Source organism: Chinchilla lanigera, unplaced genomic scaffold, assembly GCF_000276665.1.
Source record: "Chinchilla lanigera isolate Chin_1 unplaced genomic scaffold, ChiLan1.0 scaffold00009, whole genome shotgun sequence".
NCBI classification, from domain to species: Eukaryota; Metazoa; Chordata; class Mammalia; order Rodentia; family Chinchillidae; genus Chinchilla; species Chinchilla lanigera.
The window spans coordinates 34,807,360-34,824,294 of NW_004955410.1; the positions used below are offsets into that span (position 1 = coordinate 34,807,360).

The 16,935-nt window shown below is 39.7% G+C and overlaps 1 protein-coding gene across 2 annotated transcripts in view; it reads left to right on the forward strand.

Annotated features, from left to right (window-relative positions):
• Positions 1-11,300: 11,300 nt before the first annotated feature.
• Positions 11,301-16,935, forward strand: part of Chchd3 (coiled-coil-helix-coiled-coil-helix domain containing 3) — a 274,739-nt gene continuing 269,104 nt past the window's right edge. For both annotated transcript variants that reach the window (XM_013510637.1, XM_005377542.2), the window contains exon 1: positions 11,301-11,545. In XM_013510637.1, coding sequence (XP_013366091.1) covers positions 11,465-11,545 — 81 coding nt within the window. In that variant the 5' untranslated portion in view covers positions 11,301-11,464. The remainder of the gene's footprint in view (positions 11,546-16,935) is intronic.

Here is a 16,935-nt window from a genome sequence, read left to right on the forward strand (position 1 = left end):
TGTAATGCCATTCCTCCATATGCACAAAATGACGGTCACTGGAGCCAGCAGCAGTGCCTTGTAAGTCCCCAAGAAAGAGCTGAGGAACCAGCTTGGAAGGGAAGGAAAACAGGTGAAAGATTAGCCAACCCCAGGATGGTTGAGAAAGAGCCTTTCAAACTCCCTTGAGCATGATGGACTCTTTCCATCTTAACTATTGTTCCCACTTTCCTTGTATTAGTTTGAAACTCATTAAAAAAGATAATTAAAAGCAAAGAAGATTTTTCAAGAGAAATAAGGAAGAGATAAAAAGGGTTACATAAGGCAATAAAATGATTGGAAGAAGTATTTAGAAAGACTCAATTAAATAACAGCAATTATAAAAAATGAGAACAAGTTTGAAAGATTAACAATTAGAACAGTTGTAAAATAGTTTAAAGAACAAAGTCATAATTAACAGCATAAAATGAAATTACAGTTAATGTTAGTTATAAAGTAAAGTTACAACAAATTATACATTTTGAAGATAGATAATTAAAAAGTAGAGATAAATAGTATTAAGTTTAAAAACTATAGTTAAAGTGTATTACAGAAAGGATGAGTATACTAATAGAAAAATGGACAAAGGTGAATTTACACAATGAAGAAATCTAAGTACAAAATGTATGTGGAAAAATGTTCGATTTCACTAAATGAAATACAGGCGAAGTAAACTATAAGCTATTGATTTTTACTTTTCGAATTTGTAATGGTTTGTAAATGATGATATTTAGTGTAGTCAGAGATACAACAATCATCTCATGTTCCACAGGTGGAACCATGAACTTTCTGGCAGCAGAATTAGGCAAGACACAAGAGGTTTCACAATATGCAGGTTCTTTTTCCTTGGTAAATTCACTGCTAAAAATTTATCCTAAAATGATAATCACACATACTTTAGTGAGTTGCCTGTAATAAGTTTTATCAATATTATTGGTAACACTGTTAACAATGTTTTCAAGATTAGGAAAAAAATCTCTAATATCCCAACAATAGGAAATTCAATAAATAGATTAAAATTATCACACAATAATCATTAAAAATACTATTATAGCCAGGCATGGTGGCTCATGCTTGTAATCCCAGCACTGGGGAAGGCTGAGGTAGGAGGATTGCTATGATTTCGAGGCCAGCCTCGGCTACAAAGTGAGTTCAAAGTCAGCCTGAAGTGCATAGCAAAACCCTGGCTCAAAAAGACAAAATAAAATAAAAATAAATAAAAATACTATTATAAAATAGCTAATGACAAAGAAAATGAATCATAATATGATAAAACCCAACAGGTTAAATAACAATATATATGATATGACTTCTTTTAGAGAAAAAAAATATGTATGTGTGTTACTGATATATTAGTACTAGTTATTTATGGGTAGTAGGTATTGTGGGTGGTTTTGTTTGCTACGTTTACTACGATAACACATTTTAAATTTTAGTTTGGTTTATTAGTACCTTTCTTGTAGGAAGTTTTAGTAAGCAAAATTGCTTAAGCAGTACTAAGGAAAATAGGATAAGAATTTAGAAATGAATCTAAATTAAGAATTTAAAAATAGGGTCAATTTGAGTAATTTTTTTTTTTGGTTTTTTGAGACAGGGTCTCACCATGTAGTCCAGGTTGGCCTCAAACTTGCAGCGATCCTCCTGCCTCAGCCTCTTGAGTGCAATTTGAGTAATTTAAATATCTGACAATATATAACATATATAAACATATCTAAACAGCATATAACAACATATAAATAGAACATGAAAAGATTGGGAATATAATAGAAGTGTATTCAAAATAAAAAAGAATAGAATACAGAACAACATAAAATCATTATTTGTTGAGTTTTTAGTGAATGCTAGCTGCTATTTATTCCAGATGTTTTAAATATATTAATATATTAAATATCTACCTAAGAGCAGTGTAATAGGGCATTCTTTTAATTAAATGAACCAATGGATAAAAAGGAGAAAAGGGCAAAATTCTCTGCAAAAGGCTCCTGAGTTCTTATAGCACATCCACTCTTCTTCCAGATCCCCTTTCTCACAGTCATGTACTGGGGTGAGTGACCCTTTCCTTCTGCCATTTACTAGGTGCCAAGAAGCAGTACAGTCAATGGCTCCTCAGGCTCTAACTCATTCTATGTTGTTTCTTCTCTGTTTAGGCCTTAAGAGAGCTTCCATTCAGCCCCTGACCCAGTCCCCACATCCTACCCTGACAACCAATGGGACCAAGCAACCCTGACTTTGTGTAATGACATCCCTGTTTTATGTAATGACAATCCTAATGGTGGGAAAATGTGGGTGACCTGGTAGATAGAGTTGAAACCATTTACCAGTGAGTATGCTGTATGTAAGAACTTAGAGAAAACAGGACTCCAGTTTATCTGTTCATATAACGGAAAATTCTTGGAAGACACCAGGTTTCAGGTAAGGTTTGATTCAGAGCCAAGTGATAGGACTTTAGGCTGTTACTGTTTCCCCAAGTTCTTTGCTCTAATCTCTCTGTTTAGCTCAGTTTTCAAGCAGGCTTCTTTAGGGGACAAAAAGAGTTACCTCAGGTTGTATCTTCCTTCTCACACAATGGGAGTCTATCTCAGTACCTTCCTTATAGGGATATGTTTCTACAAGCAACAGGAGATCTACTAATAGGCTGAAACCCCGGAATCTTATTCCCATTCCTTGCTGCAGTTTAGGATTGGAGACAATGTCATTCAAACCTGACAGCTGAGAAGGGAAAAGAGTGAATTTGCCAATAGGAAATTAGATTATTAATAGTGGGGAAGCATAGAATCAAACGTGGGGGAAGAACCAACAACTATCCACCCCAGCAGTTCCTCCATCATAGGGAGCTGTAGAAGACTTCATTCAGGAGGGGACATTTAAAATGGAGCTTCATGGAAGTTCATGGCCTGAAGATCAGAAGGAAACTCTTTGTAAGGTGTCACCTGGCTGAGTGGTTCAGAGATATGAAAAGTTCTGGGCTGCCCAGAAAAGTGAAAAGTTTAGGGAGATAGTAATTGCAGTTACCTGGGAAGGGAGACTGTCTGTAACCACACCATGCCTGGTCGATGATGGCGGAACAGAATGCAGATAAATTTCATTTGAATATACAGTCATCCTTTGGTATCTACTGGGGAATGATTGCAAGACCCCCATAGAACCAAAATCTGTGGATGCTCAAGTCTTCTATATAAAGTGGCACAGCATTTTCATATAACCTACACAGATCCTCCTGTATACTTTAAATCATCTTCATATTACGTGTAATATCTAATACAACTTAAATGCTATATAAATAGTTGTTGTACTATACCTTTGAGGGAATGGAGAGAAGAAAAAGTCTGTGTGTGCTCAGTGTAGACACAGCTTTTTTCAAGTATTTTCTATCAGTTTTTGGTTGAGTTCATAGATGTGGACCCTACAGATATAGAGAGAAGACTATATTGACTCTTGGATCCTAGGTCCTAGAATCTTGAATGCCTTATACCAATTCATATGAGTTACCCTTAAATCCATTTTAACAGCATGCTGTTTAATAATCAGCTTGAAGAAAAAAAAAAGGGTCCTGATTTGTGTGGATTACTTTCCAGTGTGGCAGAACTATTCCCACCATGATCAATATCAAGCTTTGACGATGAATGGCCCTGAATACAGAGTTGAGCGTCATAAGATGTGGGGTAGATCTCATCATCCACTGGGAGCTGGCTCTAGCATGTATCTACTTTTAGTTCCTCAGTGACAATTCCCTCAATTTGTGACTGTCTCGGACACCTCTGTCTGACTTCTACTTTTTTTTCCTGCTTCTGATTTTGTCAGCTTCATAAATGAATGACTATAATAAATTCAGAATATTCTTGTTAATTATGAAGTATTCTGGATCCCAGGTTTTCAGTAGAGGATTTACTCATCCCTTAAGACATATTATATCAAGCAAACCTCTTTCTTTCCCCTTTTAATTTTAAATTTTAATTGAAGTATTACTTACAGGCAAGTGCACAAATCTTAAGTATATAGCTCAGTGAATTTTTACAGATACACACACCCATGTAATAACCAGAAAGATTCACGATTAGAACATTTTCAACATACTGAAAGACTTGATTGTGTTCCTCTCCAGGTTAACTCCATTCACAAAGATGACCACTTCTCTGATGTCTATTATTATAAGCTAGTTTTGCCCTGTTCCTCCAATCCCCAGTGGTGGTGATTTAACCCAAGGCCTTGTGGATGCTAGGCAAGTACTTTACTCCTGAGATGTACTGCCAGCCTTTGCCACGTTCTTCAATGCCACATAATAGGCCTTATGCTGTATGTTTTCTTCCTTTCCTGTTTTCTCTTCTCTTCTCTTTTTTCTTTCTGTCTGTCTGTCTGTCTCTGTCTGTCTCTGTCTCTCTGTCTCTCTCTCTGTCTCTCTCTCTCTCTCTGTCTCACTCTTTCTTTCCTCCAGCATTATGCCTATGATATTTAAGTACAGCTATGCTGTTAAGTGTGATAATAGTTTGTTCTTTCTTGTTTTAGTATAGCAGTCCGTTGTGTGAATATGGCAGAGTTTATTTATCCATTCTAATGTTGATGAACACTTGGGCTTTGGGAGTTTAGATGATTTAGGTCTAAAATGTTACCCCGAAGACACATGTGTTTGGAGGGTGAGGAGATCATGGGGGCATTATGCTCATCTGGGGATTTATCTATGGTCCCTCAAAAGAGTCATATGTGTGGAAGATGACAGGATCATGGGGGAGCTATATCTGTAGATTCATCAAATGTGCTGTTAGGACATTCCTCAGTGACAATTCCCTGAATTTGGGATTGTCGTGGACACCTCTGTCTGACTGCTGCTTGTCACTGAGGTAGGAGGTGGGTCACTGGGGCAGTGACCTGGAAAGGATGTATTCTTGTCCTTGGTCTTTCTCTGTCTCTTTCTGTCTTGCTGTCTGAGTCTGTGCCTGTGTCTGTGTCTGTGTCTGTGTCTGTCTCTGTCCCTATCTGTCTATCTGCCTCTCTCTCAGCTGCCATGGGTTAAACAGTTTTTCTTCTGCCATGTCCCTTGGCCATCTTCTTTCTGTTTTGGAGCCAGGGTCCACAGACCAAAATTGTAAGCCAGAACAAATCTCTCCTCCTTGAAGTTGCTAGTGTTCGGTATTGTATCCCAGTGACAGAAAAGTAACAGGACAGGGATGCTTGTGAATACAGCCATGGGAAAGTATACTGACTTAGGCCAGGCCTTGCTGCTTCTTACCAGAGGCCTGCCTTGCTACTTCATTGCTGTGTGCTGTTGCTCACCATTTCCACTTCATAATCATGTTGGCCTTGGTTGCAGGGGCTGCCTCAGGGTCCTGGATCTGGCATGATAACCCTAGCAGGCAGGGCTCCTGAGTACAGTTTCCCATGACAGACGAACATGAGTAGTGGCAAAGTGCAAGGCCAAATGACTGGAGATCTAGAAACCCACCACACTTTGATATAACCAGGCTGTGCAACCTTGGCAACTTACTCAGCCTCTCTGGGTTTCAGCTCCTTCAACTGTGAAATAAAGAGATTACATGGTTGCCAAGGTTATTTCCACTTGAAATCCCATGACTCCTAATACACTAATACACTGTCCAGTCTTTTGTTCCTAGCTGAGATTTAGAATTACACACATGAGTAAAAGTACCTTAGTAGAATTGCAAGATCCACAAAATGCCCACCTTGGGGCAAAGATGAAACTAAATAAAGCTGCACACTCAGATGAGGATCAGTTGTGTAGATTGTGTAGCTGTGGACATTTACACACTGTTAGCACCAATACACCGGCATTTCTCTGCTAACATCACAGCAGACATGCTCATGTAACCTTGATGCATTTCAAGCATTTGTTATTTGGAAGTAAAGAGGCTAACAGCCTGCATTTCAGAAATCTCTCAAGTTCTGTGACAGGTAGGTATTGTTAAAGGGTTAGGAGAATGTCCCTGTGCTCTCAAGGAAAAATGGTTTGAAAATTCATCAAGGCCAGAGGAGCCATTCAGGAGCGATGACAGATGGGATGTTTGTGCTTGTTTAAGGAACAGAGATGAGAAATGAGTCTCTTCTGACTTGTGCTCTGCTCATCAGAGATGATCACTCTAACTCCAACACAGAGGAAATCAGAGGCCTCAGGACTCTTGCAGGCATGAGTATGGGAGAGACAGGAGCTGGGCTGGCTTTGCCTCTCCCTCTGGCATGTGTGTCACCGCTGTCCCGCCTTCTACATCCTTACACCAGCGTCCTGTATTTCAGCCCACATATTTTGACAAACATATAATGAGGAGAAAAGAAATGAGGTGTCAAAGAAAACCCATAAAGATGAAAAAAATAAAATAGAAGGAAGTCCAGGAAATGATAGGGAATGACCTTTTAGGAACTGCTGTACATTTGGTGAGGATTTACTCTACAATAAACTTTATACTGGAGGTACCAGGAAATCTTCCTGGTGCATTGCCAAGTTATGAGCCATGTGTAAGATTTATTTTAACTGGATAGTGTTAAGTGATGTCCCTTCAGCAGCATGGTTACCAGAGCCCATCCTACAAGATGATATGGTACAGCATACACAATTTACTGTGAACAGCAAATTGGTAGTACAGGTACTATTAAGTGGAACCCAGAGACAGTTGGAGAGGTTTCTGACATGGGGGAGCTTCTGCCTTATGATTTCACTAGATGCCAGGGTAGTGCAGTGATCAGTGTTTACCAGTGATGTGGTATTTCCAGGGGAGTGCTTTGTGTTACTACTAAGAATATTTTGTTACCTGCCCAAAGATACATCTTCATTCTGTGCTTGTAAATGCCTCTAATTATTGCTGGCTTGTTTTATGCTATTTTGAGTTTTTAATCTCTTCATGTGTGCTGCTCAAAATTCTTGTATTCAAAATATGTCACAGAAGCACTTATGCATGCACACACATGCACATAGTGAGAGGGACTGTTTTAGAGCTTTGTTGTTTTTACATTATGTGATGCCTGGTAATTAATGGGAAAAGCTTTAAAACTGGTGTTCTGTAGTGGCTTTGGAATGTCTTAGTCCATATTTTCAGAATGTGCTCATATTGACAGCACTATGCAATAGGCATTTTTCAGTGATTTTAATTGGTTTGCTATAACTATGGCAACTATATGGCCTAGATTTTCTAGGATGAACCTGATTTGGAGGACTAATTTAATTGTTTCTGTAAGTACACAAATAATAGTGAGAGAAATTGCTTCAATTTTTAGCTCAGAAAATATGATTGTCATATCTATATTGGTCTCATCACTGGTCATAGTATCCAAGTGGTGAACTGTGCAGCTGAAATGCTACTCGGGTAAGCTGGAGAGAAGGCTCTTGTGTTGTGATGAACGCAGGATTAGCTTCTCTGGATGGGGACCAGGAACAGGTATCTTCTGCCTGGAGCCTCATGTATTGGTCTCTCCTCTTCTCCTTCTCCTTCTCCTTCTCCTTCTCCTTCTTCTCCTTCTCCTTCTCCTTCTCCTTCTCCCCTTTCTCCCCCTTCTCCCCCTTCTCCCCCTTCTCCCCCTTCTTCTCCTTCTTCTCCTTCTTCTCCTTCTCCTTCTCCTCCTCCCTCCTCCTCCTTCTCCTTCTTCTCCTTCTCCTTCTCCTTTTCCTTCTCCTTCTCCTCCTCCCTCCTCCTCCTCCTCCTCCTCCTTCCTCTTCTTTCTCCCCCCCTTCTCTCTCTCTCTGTTGTACTGGGGATTGATCCCCTTCACACTTAGCTACAACCCCCTCCCCAACTTTTCTTTATTTTGATAGAGGGTCTCTCTAAACTACAAAGTTTCCCAGGCTGGGCTTGAACTTATGATCCTCCTGTCTCAGCCTCTCAGAGTGCTGGGGTTACAAGTGTGTGCCACAGCACTCTGGTTTGTATTGTTCTTTCTTTTCCTCTCCTTCTCATCCATTTCTTCCTATACTCCTATCCAGTATACCAGGGACAGCCAGGTGAGTATATGAAGGAATGGTTGAAGCAGGGTTACCAGGATTTTGGTTTAGTTACATTTTGTTTAAAGTAGGGATTTGAAAATCAGAGAATATAAGGCAAATCTTCCCACCTGGGACTTTTGATTTGGAAGTCTAGGTGGTTTTTTTTCAAGGAGGGTTATTTAGGGATGATTGGAACTTCATTCCTTCCCTCCTCCTCCTTCAAGTTGTCTCCTTCCTTCTCTCCCCATTTCAGCATTCATTCCAAAGGTTTGATGTGGTAGGAAAGTAAGAAATGACACAAAATGAAGAAGTTGGAGGGAGGATAATACTGCTTGATAGTCAAGCTATGATTTGTGGAGAACCAAGGTATTACTGAGTCTTCTGTGTGTCAGAGGAAACTGTTGATATCCATTATCTTACTTGGTGTGTTTATTTCTTGGGTGGCTACTGAAGAAAATATTATGTTCTGATTTTGTTACTGACATCTGTTAGCTCTCAGGATGAGGAAGGTTTTTTTGGTGAGGCTGTGTGTGTTTCAGAACTTAGAAATGATAGCATAATTGAGCTCAGAAAGGCCAGAAGCTTTGAGAGAGCCAGCCATTAAACACTGCCTTGGAAGGCCTTTCAGAAGCTGAAGTAATTCTAGAAGCTTCTGAAGCCATGGGTCTTCATTGCAGTGGTCTGTACTTGTGGGACTAACCTAATTCTCAATGTTCTGTTTCATGCTAGTCTTTCTTTTGAAGGTTTTTATTTCATTGCTCAATGATTCTCACAGTTTCTTTACTTTTCTTCCTTTATTTTTCTTTTTCTTTGCAGTGTTGAGGATTGAACACCGTGGTTTACATATGCCAGGCAAGTGCTCTGCTACCAATCTACATCCCCAGCTTTTCTGTTTCCATTTAAAAAGACTGTTTTGGATTTTATTCAATGATAATTTAATTTCTGCCCTGTTTGAGTAACTATACATTCTATAAGAGCTTTATTGGTATGCAATTTATATAACATAAAGTTCTTCCATTTTAAATGTACAATTTAGCGAGTTTTAGTATATTTATAGAGTTGTCAAGCATTGGCTTGAACTAATTTTAGGACATGTTAATCATTCCTCTAAAAAGAATGTTGTACTAGTTAGAAATCAGTCCCTATCTCATCCCTTCTGAGGGCTTTCGAGCCTGATCTACTTTTGCTTTCTGTAGGTTTGTTTGTTCTGCACATTTCATTTAAATGGAATCATATGTAGTCTTCTGTGTCTGGCTTCTTTCACTTGGCATAATGTTTTAGGTTGGGAAATAATATTGAGGCTCATCTATATGTAACATATGTCAGTACTTTACTTCCTTTTACTATGTAATTATATTCCATTGTCTGGATATACTGCATTGTGCTTATCCATTTACCAATCAATGGACATTAATGGTGTTGTGATGCTTTTTTACAGATGGAATTGTTTTCTTCTTTTTATTTTTGGCTTGCTGATTGCTACTGTATAGATATACAACTGTGTTTTTAATTTTGATCTTGTATGGTGCAACCTTTCTCAACTTTTCAAAAAAATAGATCTAATTTTTTTTAATGGATTCCTTAGGATTTTTGTATTTATAAGATCACATCATGTATGAATAGAGTTTTACTTCTTTCCTGGCTCACTTCATAATGTTGTTGTTTGAAGTTGGTTAGGAATTCCAAACTATTTTTAGGTTGTCTGCTCAATAAGACCATGCACATGTGTTTGTGTTGTAAAAAGTGAAGGCATCCTACTTCCTTCTCTTGCTTAGATCATCTTTAATATATTTGATTGAAAGAAACATTTGATATTCTAAGGCATTAAGAATACTCAAGATAATGAGTGAGCCTATTACCTGTCTACTCTCTCCATGAAATCCATTGTAAGAAAAATTGTGGTAAGCATTTATTAAGTATCTGTTACATGAAAAACCTCTAATATATGTTATGTATTGGGGAAAGTTTGTGGAGGGGGATGTCCCAAAGAAATAAAAGACAATCCTTGGGATTTTTAGTTCCCTGTAGAGGAAAGATTTATACATATTACATAATTTGAAAAGTATAGAGTAGCATGTAGGCTCAAAACTGCAAAATAACAGTATAATTTAGATGCATATGTGTTGAACAGAACAAAATGATGAGATGTAAGCAACCTCTGTTATAGTTGGGTATATAGAGAGGAAAGACTTAGTTCCTGCCTTAAAAATTATAGTAATAGGTTAGCATATAAGTGAAACTCAAAAATGCTACTGCACTGCTGTGGATCCCTTTGGCCTAAGAGGATACCATGGTGCCTTGTCTTCCACTGCTTCTAATGCTGAAAAGGAATAAATGAAAATAATATCATTATTCACCTAATTTTTTGGTCTTTCAGCAGTGCTGGAGTTTGAAACTAGGGCCTGATGTATGCTATCACTGAGCTATATCCCTAGCCCCACTCATTTAATTTCTAAAAAAACTACATTTGCCTCTGTAAGTTTATGGCTAAACTTAGGTACAACAGAGTGGTTAGCAAAAAATAATTAAATATGTACATGGATAACCTAAAAATAATTTTGGTCTTGTAGAGGTGAAATACTGAACTAAAAACTTTCCAAACTAGATTATCTCAACTTTGTCAGATACAGCTTCAATTCCTCCACTGATTTATGCCATAATTAGGGAGCTATTAGCATCCCCCCCCCAAAAAAAACCCCTTAGTTTTGTAAATGAAGTGGAAGGAGATGGAAACTTAGGACATAAATACACACATGCATTTCTCCCCTGGTTTCTTCTATGGAGATTTGAAAACTGTTGCATTAAAAATTGTACTTACAAAAAGATATAAAACAAATAGTGTACATAGTGGCCTATGTTCAGGGACATAGACATGACTTTTTAAAAATCGTTCATACTAAAATAATGCAATGCTAAATTTTGTGTCAAGAATTTGCACATGGGAATGTAGAAATGACTTCACTGGGGATAACTCAGCTGTGAAGTCCATGAAGAGATTATGTCTTAATTCACTAATTTAAATTGTTAGGATAGTGTTTTCAAAGCATGCTTGTTGGATAAAAGAGCTTCCTTGAAAGTTCTCCAGTTATATCTTTCGGGCCATGAAGACTACAACTCCCACAATGCCCTGCTCCTCTTGAGCGCTCCAAGTAAAGTAATACTATAATCCTCTGAACGTATCGCGCCACGCCGAGACTACAATTCCCACTACACGTAGGAGCTCCGGAAACCTTGTCAAACAGTACCTGTTGCCATAGCATCCGGGTCCCGGCCAGCTAATCCGAGTGCCCTCTCCGGGTAGAGGCGGGTCCTTGGCATTTTTGACAAACCGGAGGCGTATTGTTCTGGCACGTGACCGGAGGAGGCGGGAATTTAGGACCGGCGCCTTCTCCTTGCTCCTCGGGGTCGCGGCCTTGCTCACGCTGGGCAAGGGAAGTGTCCCGTCCTCCACGCGCGTGTGCGCGCGCGGGACCTGACGTGCTCGTGGGTCCGCGATAGGACTCTGCGGGGACAGAGGCAGGAGCAATGGGCGGGACGGCTAGCACCCGCCGTGTCACCTTCGAGGCGGATGAGAACGAGAACATCACCGTGGTGAAGGGCATCCGGGTGAGTGCAGTGGGCGGGCGGAGGGCGAGCACTCGGACTCGGACCCCATCGCTCCGACGTTTCTGGGAACCCGCTCGGCTTGGTCACTTTCTTCCGAGTCTCCAGTGCTGTCCCGCCAGAAGTCTAGGTCTCTGGGAAGAACTTCGGAGTTTTAAGACTCGGGACATTCACTCAGAGATAGTTTCTGGTGGCGTTCCAGGTGCTGGGCACTGTGCTTGGGCAGCTGGGGGACGTCGGGCTGCGTTGCACCCTCCCTGGACTCACAGTCTGGTCCTGCTCACTAGTTGCAGGACTTTATTTGGAATCCATCCCTCACTGTACCTATCTGTGCAGTGGGTCTCTTAGTCCTCCTGGGTTCAGGACCCAAACTCTGCTTTGCCAAGCCAACATTTTCTTTTTCAGGGTGAATTGGCGTTTTAAGGCTCTATTCTGTTGGCATTATGCCATTTAATGCGCTCCTGATCCTTCTGTTAAAAATCCCCAACACACACACACACACACACACACACACACACACACACGCACACACATTCACACACGCACTCATACACACACGCGCACACACAGATACACACACACACATACTCCCACCCATACACTCACACCCCTGCACCCCTCCCTCCCCTGCACCCATGTCCACAGTCTTGGCTTCACCTTCTTTCACTTTGATCTGATAACCTTTCTCCCCCAGGCACCTCCCTGTGGCCTGCTGTCCCTGCATTTTGGACTAGGTCCAGTTGTTTCAGGCCTCCCGTCTGCAAGCTTGATAGGGGTTGAGACAGGTTTGAAATTCTTCAGGCTGGTAGAAGTAATATAGTCAGTTCTGACAGGACGTGGGAGAGAATATTTTTATGCCCTGTGCATGCACTTGATACATAAACTGAACATTGACTTTTCTCAAGGGTGTCAGTATCCCAGCATTAACTTCAGTAACACACTCTGCTGCCCCTGAATTTGGATCTTCACATTCTTGGAAGTGTGATGCCTGAGCCTAGTAAATAAAGCACTTTTGACTTAAGAAAAGTTTTATAATAATTTATATTTTTCTTCCTCTGTTATTACACAGCCAACATCAGTAAGTTCAGTGTATAAAATCTTTTTAGTGTTTGTACTAGGAAATAAACTTTATAAATATTGAAAGTGTTTAAACATTTTTTCTTCTGAAATTGTTACCTTGAGAAGAATTTATTAAAGTTTTCTTTATAGAAACTCAGACTGCTGAACTCAGTTTTTGGTCTGTGACCAGAATTTCTTCATATATCATATTAATGAGTGCTATCACAACACTTTGTAATTCATTACTACCTGAGGCTGCAGTATTTGCAGAATTGTTGTTTAGTTGGTACCCTTTGGAGTAAAATAAAAACTTGTTTAAGCTCTTGAGTTTTATGCAGATTTTCATAATCTTGCCTTTAGATATTGGCAGGGTGTCCAAGGTTGGAGAGTGAAAAAGACTTAAAAGAAAAAGCTTTTGTCAGTTTTGGGGTGAGAAGATTTTAAAACATGAATAAATTCTTGTTCCCATTTTCTGGTACAGACACAGTGATGACAGCAAAACACATTGGAAGAGCAGAGATACATATGAAATACAAGGGGCTGGGGATTTAGCTCAGCGGCAAAAGCGCCTGCCTGGCATGCGCAAGGTCGTGAGTTCGGTTTCCGGTACGGGAGAAAAACCAAAAAAAAAAAAAAAAAACCAAACCATATGAAATACAAGGTCGAATAGGATAAACATGACAGTAGGTGTATACATATCTGATTAAAATGGTCAGTTTGTTTAAAAAAACTTTTTCAAAGGCTTTGAAAAAGAACTCTGTCCTTTGGACAAACAGCTTTGTAGAAATGGTCTTCCTTTTTATTTATATACCACATTTAATCAGTATTGTTAAAATTCAAGCACACTATCCTCGTTTTGACTCCTGTGCTTTCCTTCAGGATATACTCTTCACCTGGAATGCTCTTCTGCTGAACCCCATTACTTTGAATCCTTTTTCAAGCATGATACGCAATCTATGAGTTTCACCTTTTTCATCAGCAAAGTAATGGAGCTGAGTGCATCTCTCAGATCTCTGGGTCTTTCTAGTTCTGAAGTTCTGTAAGCTCAGTGGCACTGTAAGTTTCTTGAAACTGTACTCAGCCTATTGCAGTTTCCTGTAAAAGTGGCACACTATTGAAGTGTTGAGTACGTAGTGGTCATTTTGATTTGAGGTCGTGGTCAAAAGTGTCAATTTGGAATTAAGCAGACCTTACTTGAAATCTTAGGTATTAGTCTTTGGTCTTGGATGAGTCAGTTCTCTGATGATATATCTTTATCCATAAAGGGGAGTACTGTTACTTTCCTTAATTGGTTGGGGTAAGAAGATGAGGTAAGGCAAGTGAAGCACCTGAGTCATTGTAGATTTTTAATAAAACGTAGTCATGATGATAGGGTTCCTTTTACATCCAAGAATCTGTGATTCTTTGAAAGTGCCATATAGTATAGTATAATGAGCATGTGCTTTGGAACCAAACCTGGGTTTGGGTCCTAGCTTTAACTCAGTAGCTGTGTATCTTTGGATGAGTCACTTTTGATTGCTTATTCAGTGTGTCTGGATAATACAGCCTACTAGTGAGACTTTTGACATGTATGTAAATATCTAGCACAGTGCCTAGTAAGCTTGGACAGCATTTGCTGTTCAAGATAATGGATGTATAAACTTAAATGATCTTAACATAACTAGATAAATATGAGAGCATGTTGTGGTCCCACAAGTGTGCACACTAATAGGGTGTGTACTGGGAAATTGGGGTCCCACTGTCTGTGAGATTTTTGCTTAGTTTTTTTTTTAAGATTTCTTTATATTTATCTTTATATCTTTATATTTTATTTGGCTTGCAACAGCTGTCTGTCTCCTTTGAGTATGGGAATTCAGTTTTTTTTTTTTTTCTCCGGTACCGGGGACCGAACTCACGATCTTGCGCTTGCCAGGCAGGCGCTTTTGCCGCTGAGCTAAATCCCCAGCCCCTGGGAATTCAGTTCTTAAGCAAGGTGTTTTTAGCTTTGTTGGTTAAAACCTGGAACTCAAGAGGCTCAAACTTCATTTTTGAATTGCAGATGGGTTAATTCAACTTGGCTGGAGAAAACTTTCAAACTTGGATCATTTTTCTAACATTTAGGTTATTGGTTGTAAGAAATGATAGTATACCAAAATAAAGTCACTCTTTACAAACTGACTGTGTTATTCCCCAGTCTTTCCGAGTTTCATCTTCATTTATCTTCGTATAGAAAGAGTAACATTTAGTGAGCAAAGAAGTTCAGTAACTAGGCTGAATTTATGAACAGATCATGTTTTTTCATATTTTTCTTGTTGAGGTCCATAATAGCTAGCAATTAAAGGACCTATTTAGAATTTTTAAGTTTAAAGTTGCTTCTCACCTATCAGGTGTTATTTTCATAATATTGATAGGTTCTTGCTTTTTCCTTTATCCTTAGCAACTGTTACCTTTTCCTGTGTTCCATAAAATAACCCATGTTCTCATACATGATCCCACCTTTGAATCTGACACTACCCATATGGGTTAGATGAAAGAGTACCCTTTTGCTTTGGCCTCTGTATGTCTAAAACAAATTTCTAGTGATAAACGAAGTATTTTTATTACTCACATTACTTGTGCTTACCAGGATTTTGGTGACCACCTGCTGTGTCTGCTTTGAAAGAGTACTTATGACTCAAAGTTTCACAAGTTTATCTGAAACATCAAAGCTGTGAGTGAACTCTACTAGAGCAAATGTCAACCTCAATGTGTATCATTTTCAAAGTAATATTTATTATCATGTTTCCAGGCATCAGTGAATCTCTACAACTGGCCTTGAAGTTATAAGCTGAAATTCACAGGAGCCAGATATGGCAGCATGGATACCTATATGGGACACATCTCATGCTTTGGGAGATTTTGGCAGTTTAAAAAAAAATTATTTATTTATTTATTTTTGTCTTTTTGAGACAGGGTCTTGCTATGCAGTTCAGGCTGGCCTTGAGCTCACTTTGTAGCCCAGGCTGGTCTCAAACTCGCACCGATCCTCCTGTCTCAGTCTCCTGAGTGCTGGGATTACAGGTGTGTGCCACCATGCCCGGCTTGTCTCTCTGTCTTCTGTGTCTGAGAAGATACTGGATTCTGGATTGGTGGGTGGTATGTTTGTGCTAATTTTCAGTAACACCAAACAAAGTGGGTGGGAAGAGATGAGTGGGAAGAGTGGATGATGACACACATCCTCTTCTCTGGAGTACACTGGTGTGGTAAGTAGCACCAAGTTAAACTTAGCATGCTCCACTTGCTTGAATTTATCTTTAGAAGTAGTAGGGAACAGGTGATGGGCAAGGTCCATCTTGAGTGGCAGGCCTGCTTCTCCTCTGTGGAACTAAGGGTTGAACCCATTGCCTAGGTCCTTGTAGGTAGGCACCCCATCACTAAGCTGTTTCCCAGGTCCTTTGTTTTTTTGTTTTAAAATGGGTTCTTGCTAAGTTCCCAGGCTGACTTTGAGCTTGCCATCTGCTTAGCCTCCTGAGTAGTGGGATTACAGGTGTGAGGCCTGAGTCCCATGATTGCCCTTGAGGTGAGAACTATAGACCAGTGATGGCAAAACTTTTAGAGAATGAGTGCCCAAATGGCAACCTAAAACCCACTTATTTATTGCAAAGTGTCAACACTGCACTTAAACCTGAATACTGAGGTTTTAGTTTTGAAAAAACAACTCATTCATTTGCATCTTTTGTCTTAAAAGAAAAATAGTAGTGCTGTGTGTTTGCTGCTGCTGTTGTAGACCATTGTGAATCTCTAAGCTACATACACTGTCCCACCAAAATAGTAAGCAGATAGTTTTGCATACAATCGAGGAATTAATCTATGGACCTCTGGTGCAATTCTTAGCGTCAGTCTGTGTATGAGGATTATTTATGGCTGTTTGATATAAATGACTTCTATAAATTTCACTTGATATTTACCTTGAGGGATGTTCCTGCAATGGCTTGAGAGAAGGTAGAGTAGGTATAGATCAGCAAATAGGGAAAAACTTTAGGGGCCTCTTGGCCAGTTCTTGCAGAGGCTTACATTGTACCTTTGACTTTTTTGGGGGGTCAGTTTTCATCACAGCAAAGTGAAGTGTTCTGCAGATTTTGTGTATAACCTTGGCCCAGATCTCTAAATCTTGTCAGCTACTGTAGAAGTGAGTGAGTGCTCCTATTCTAGAGGAGATCAGGTGAGCCTGCAGGTCTGTACTTACTGCAGTAACTGGAACATCAGCTCAGAGAACATGAAGTTTATATACAAACCATAACACAGCACGCCTATGGCCTTGAGTCACCATAGTGTGGGACAGACTGGGGACAGGATGATAGTGCTTGGTGACACAG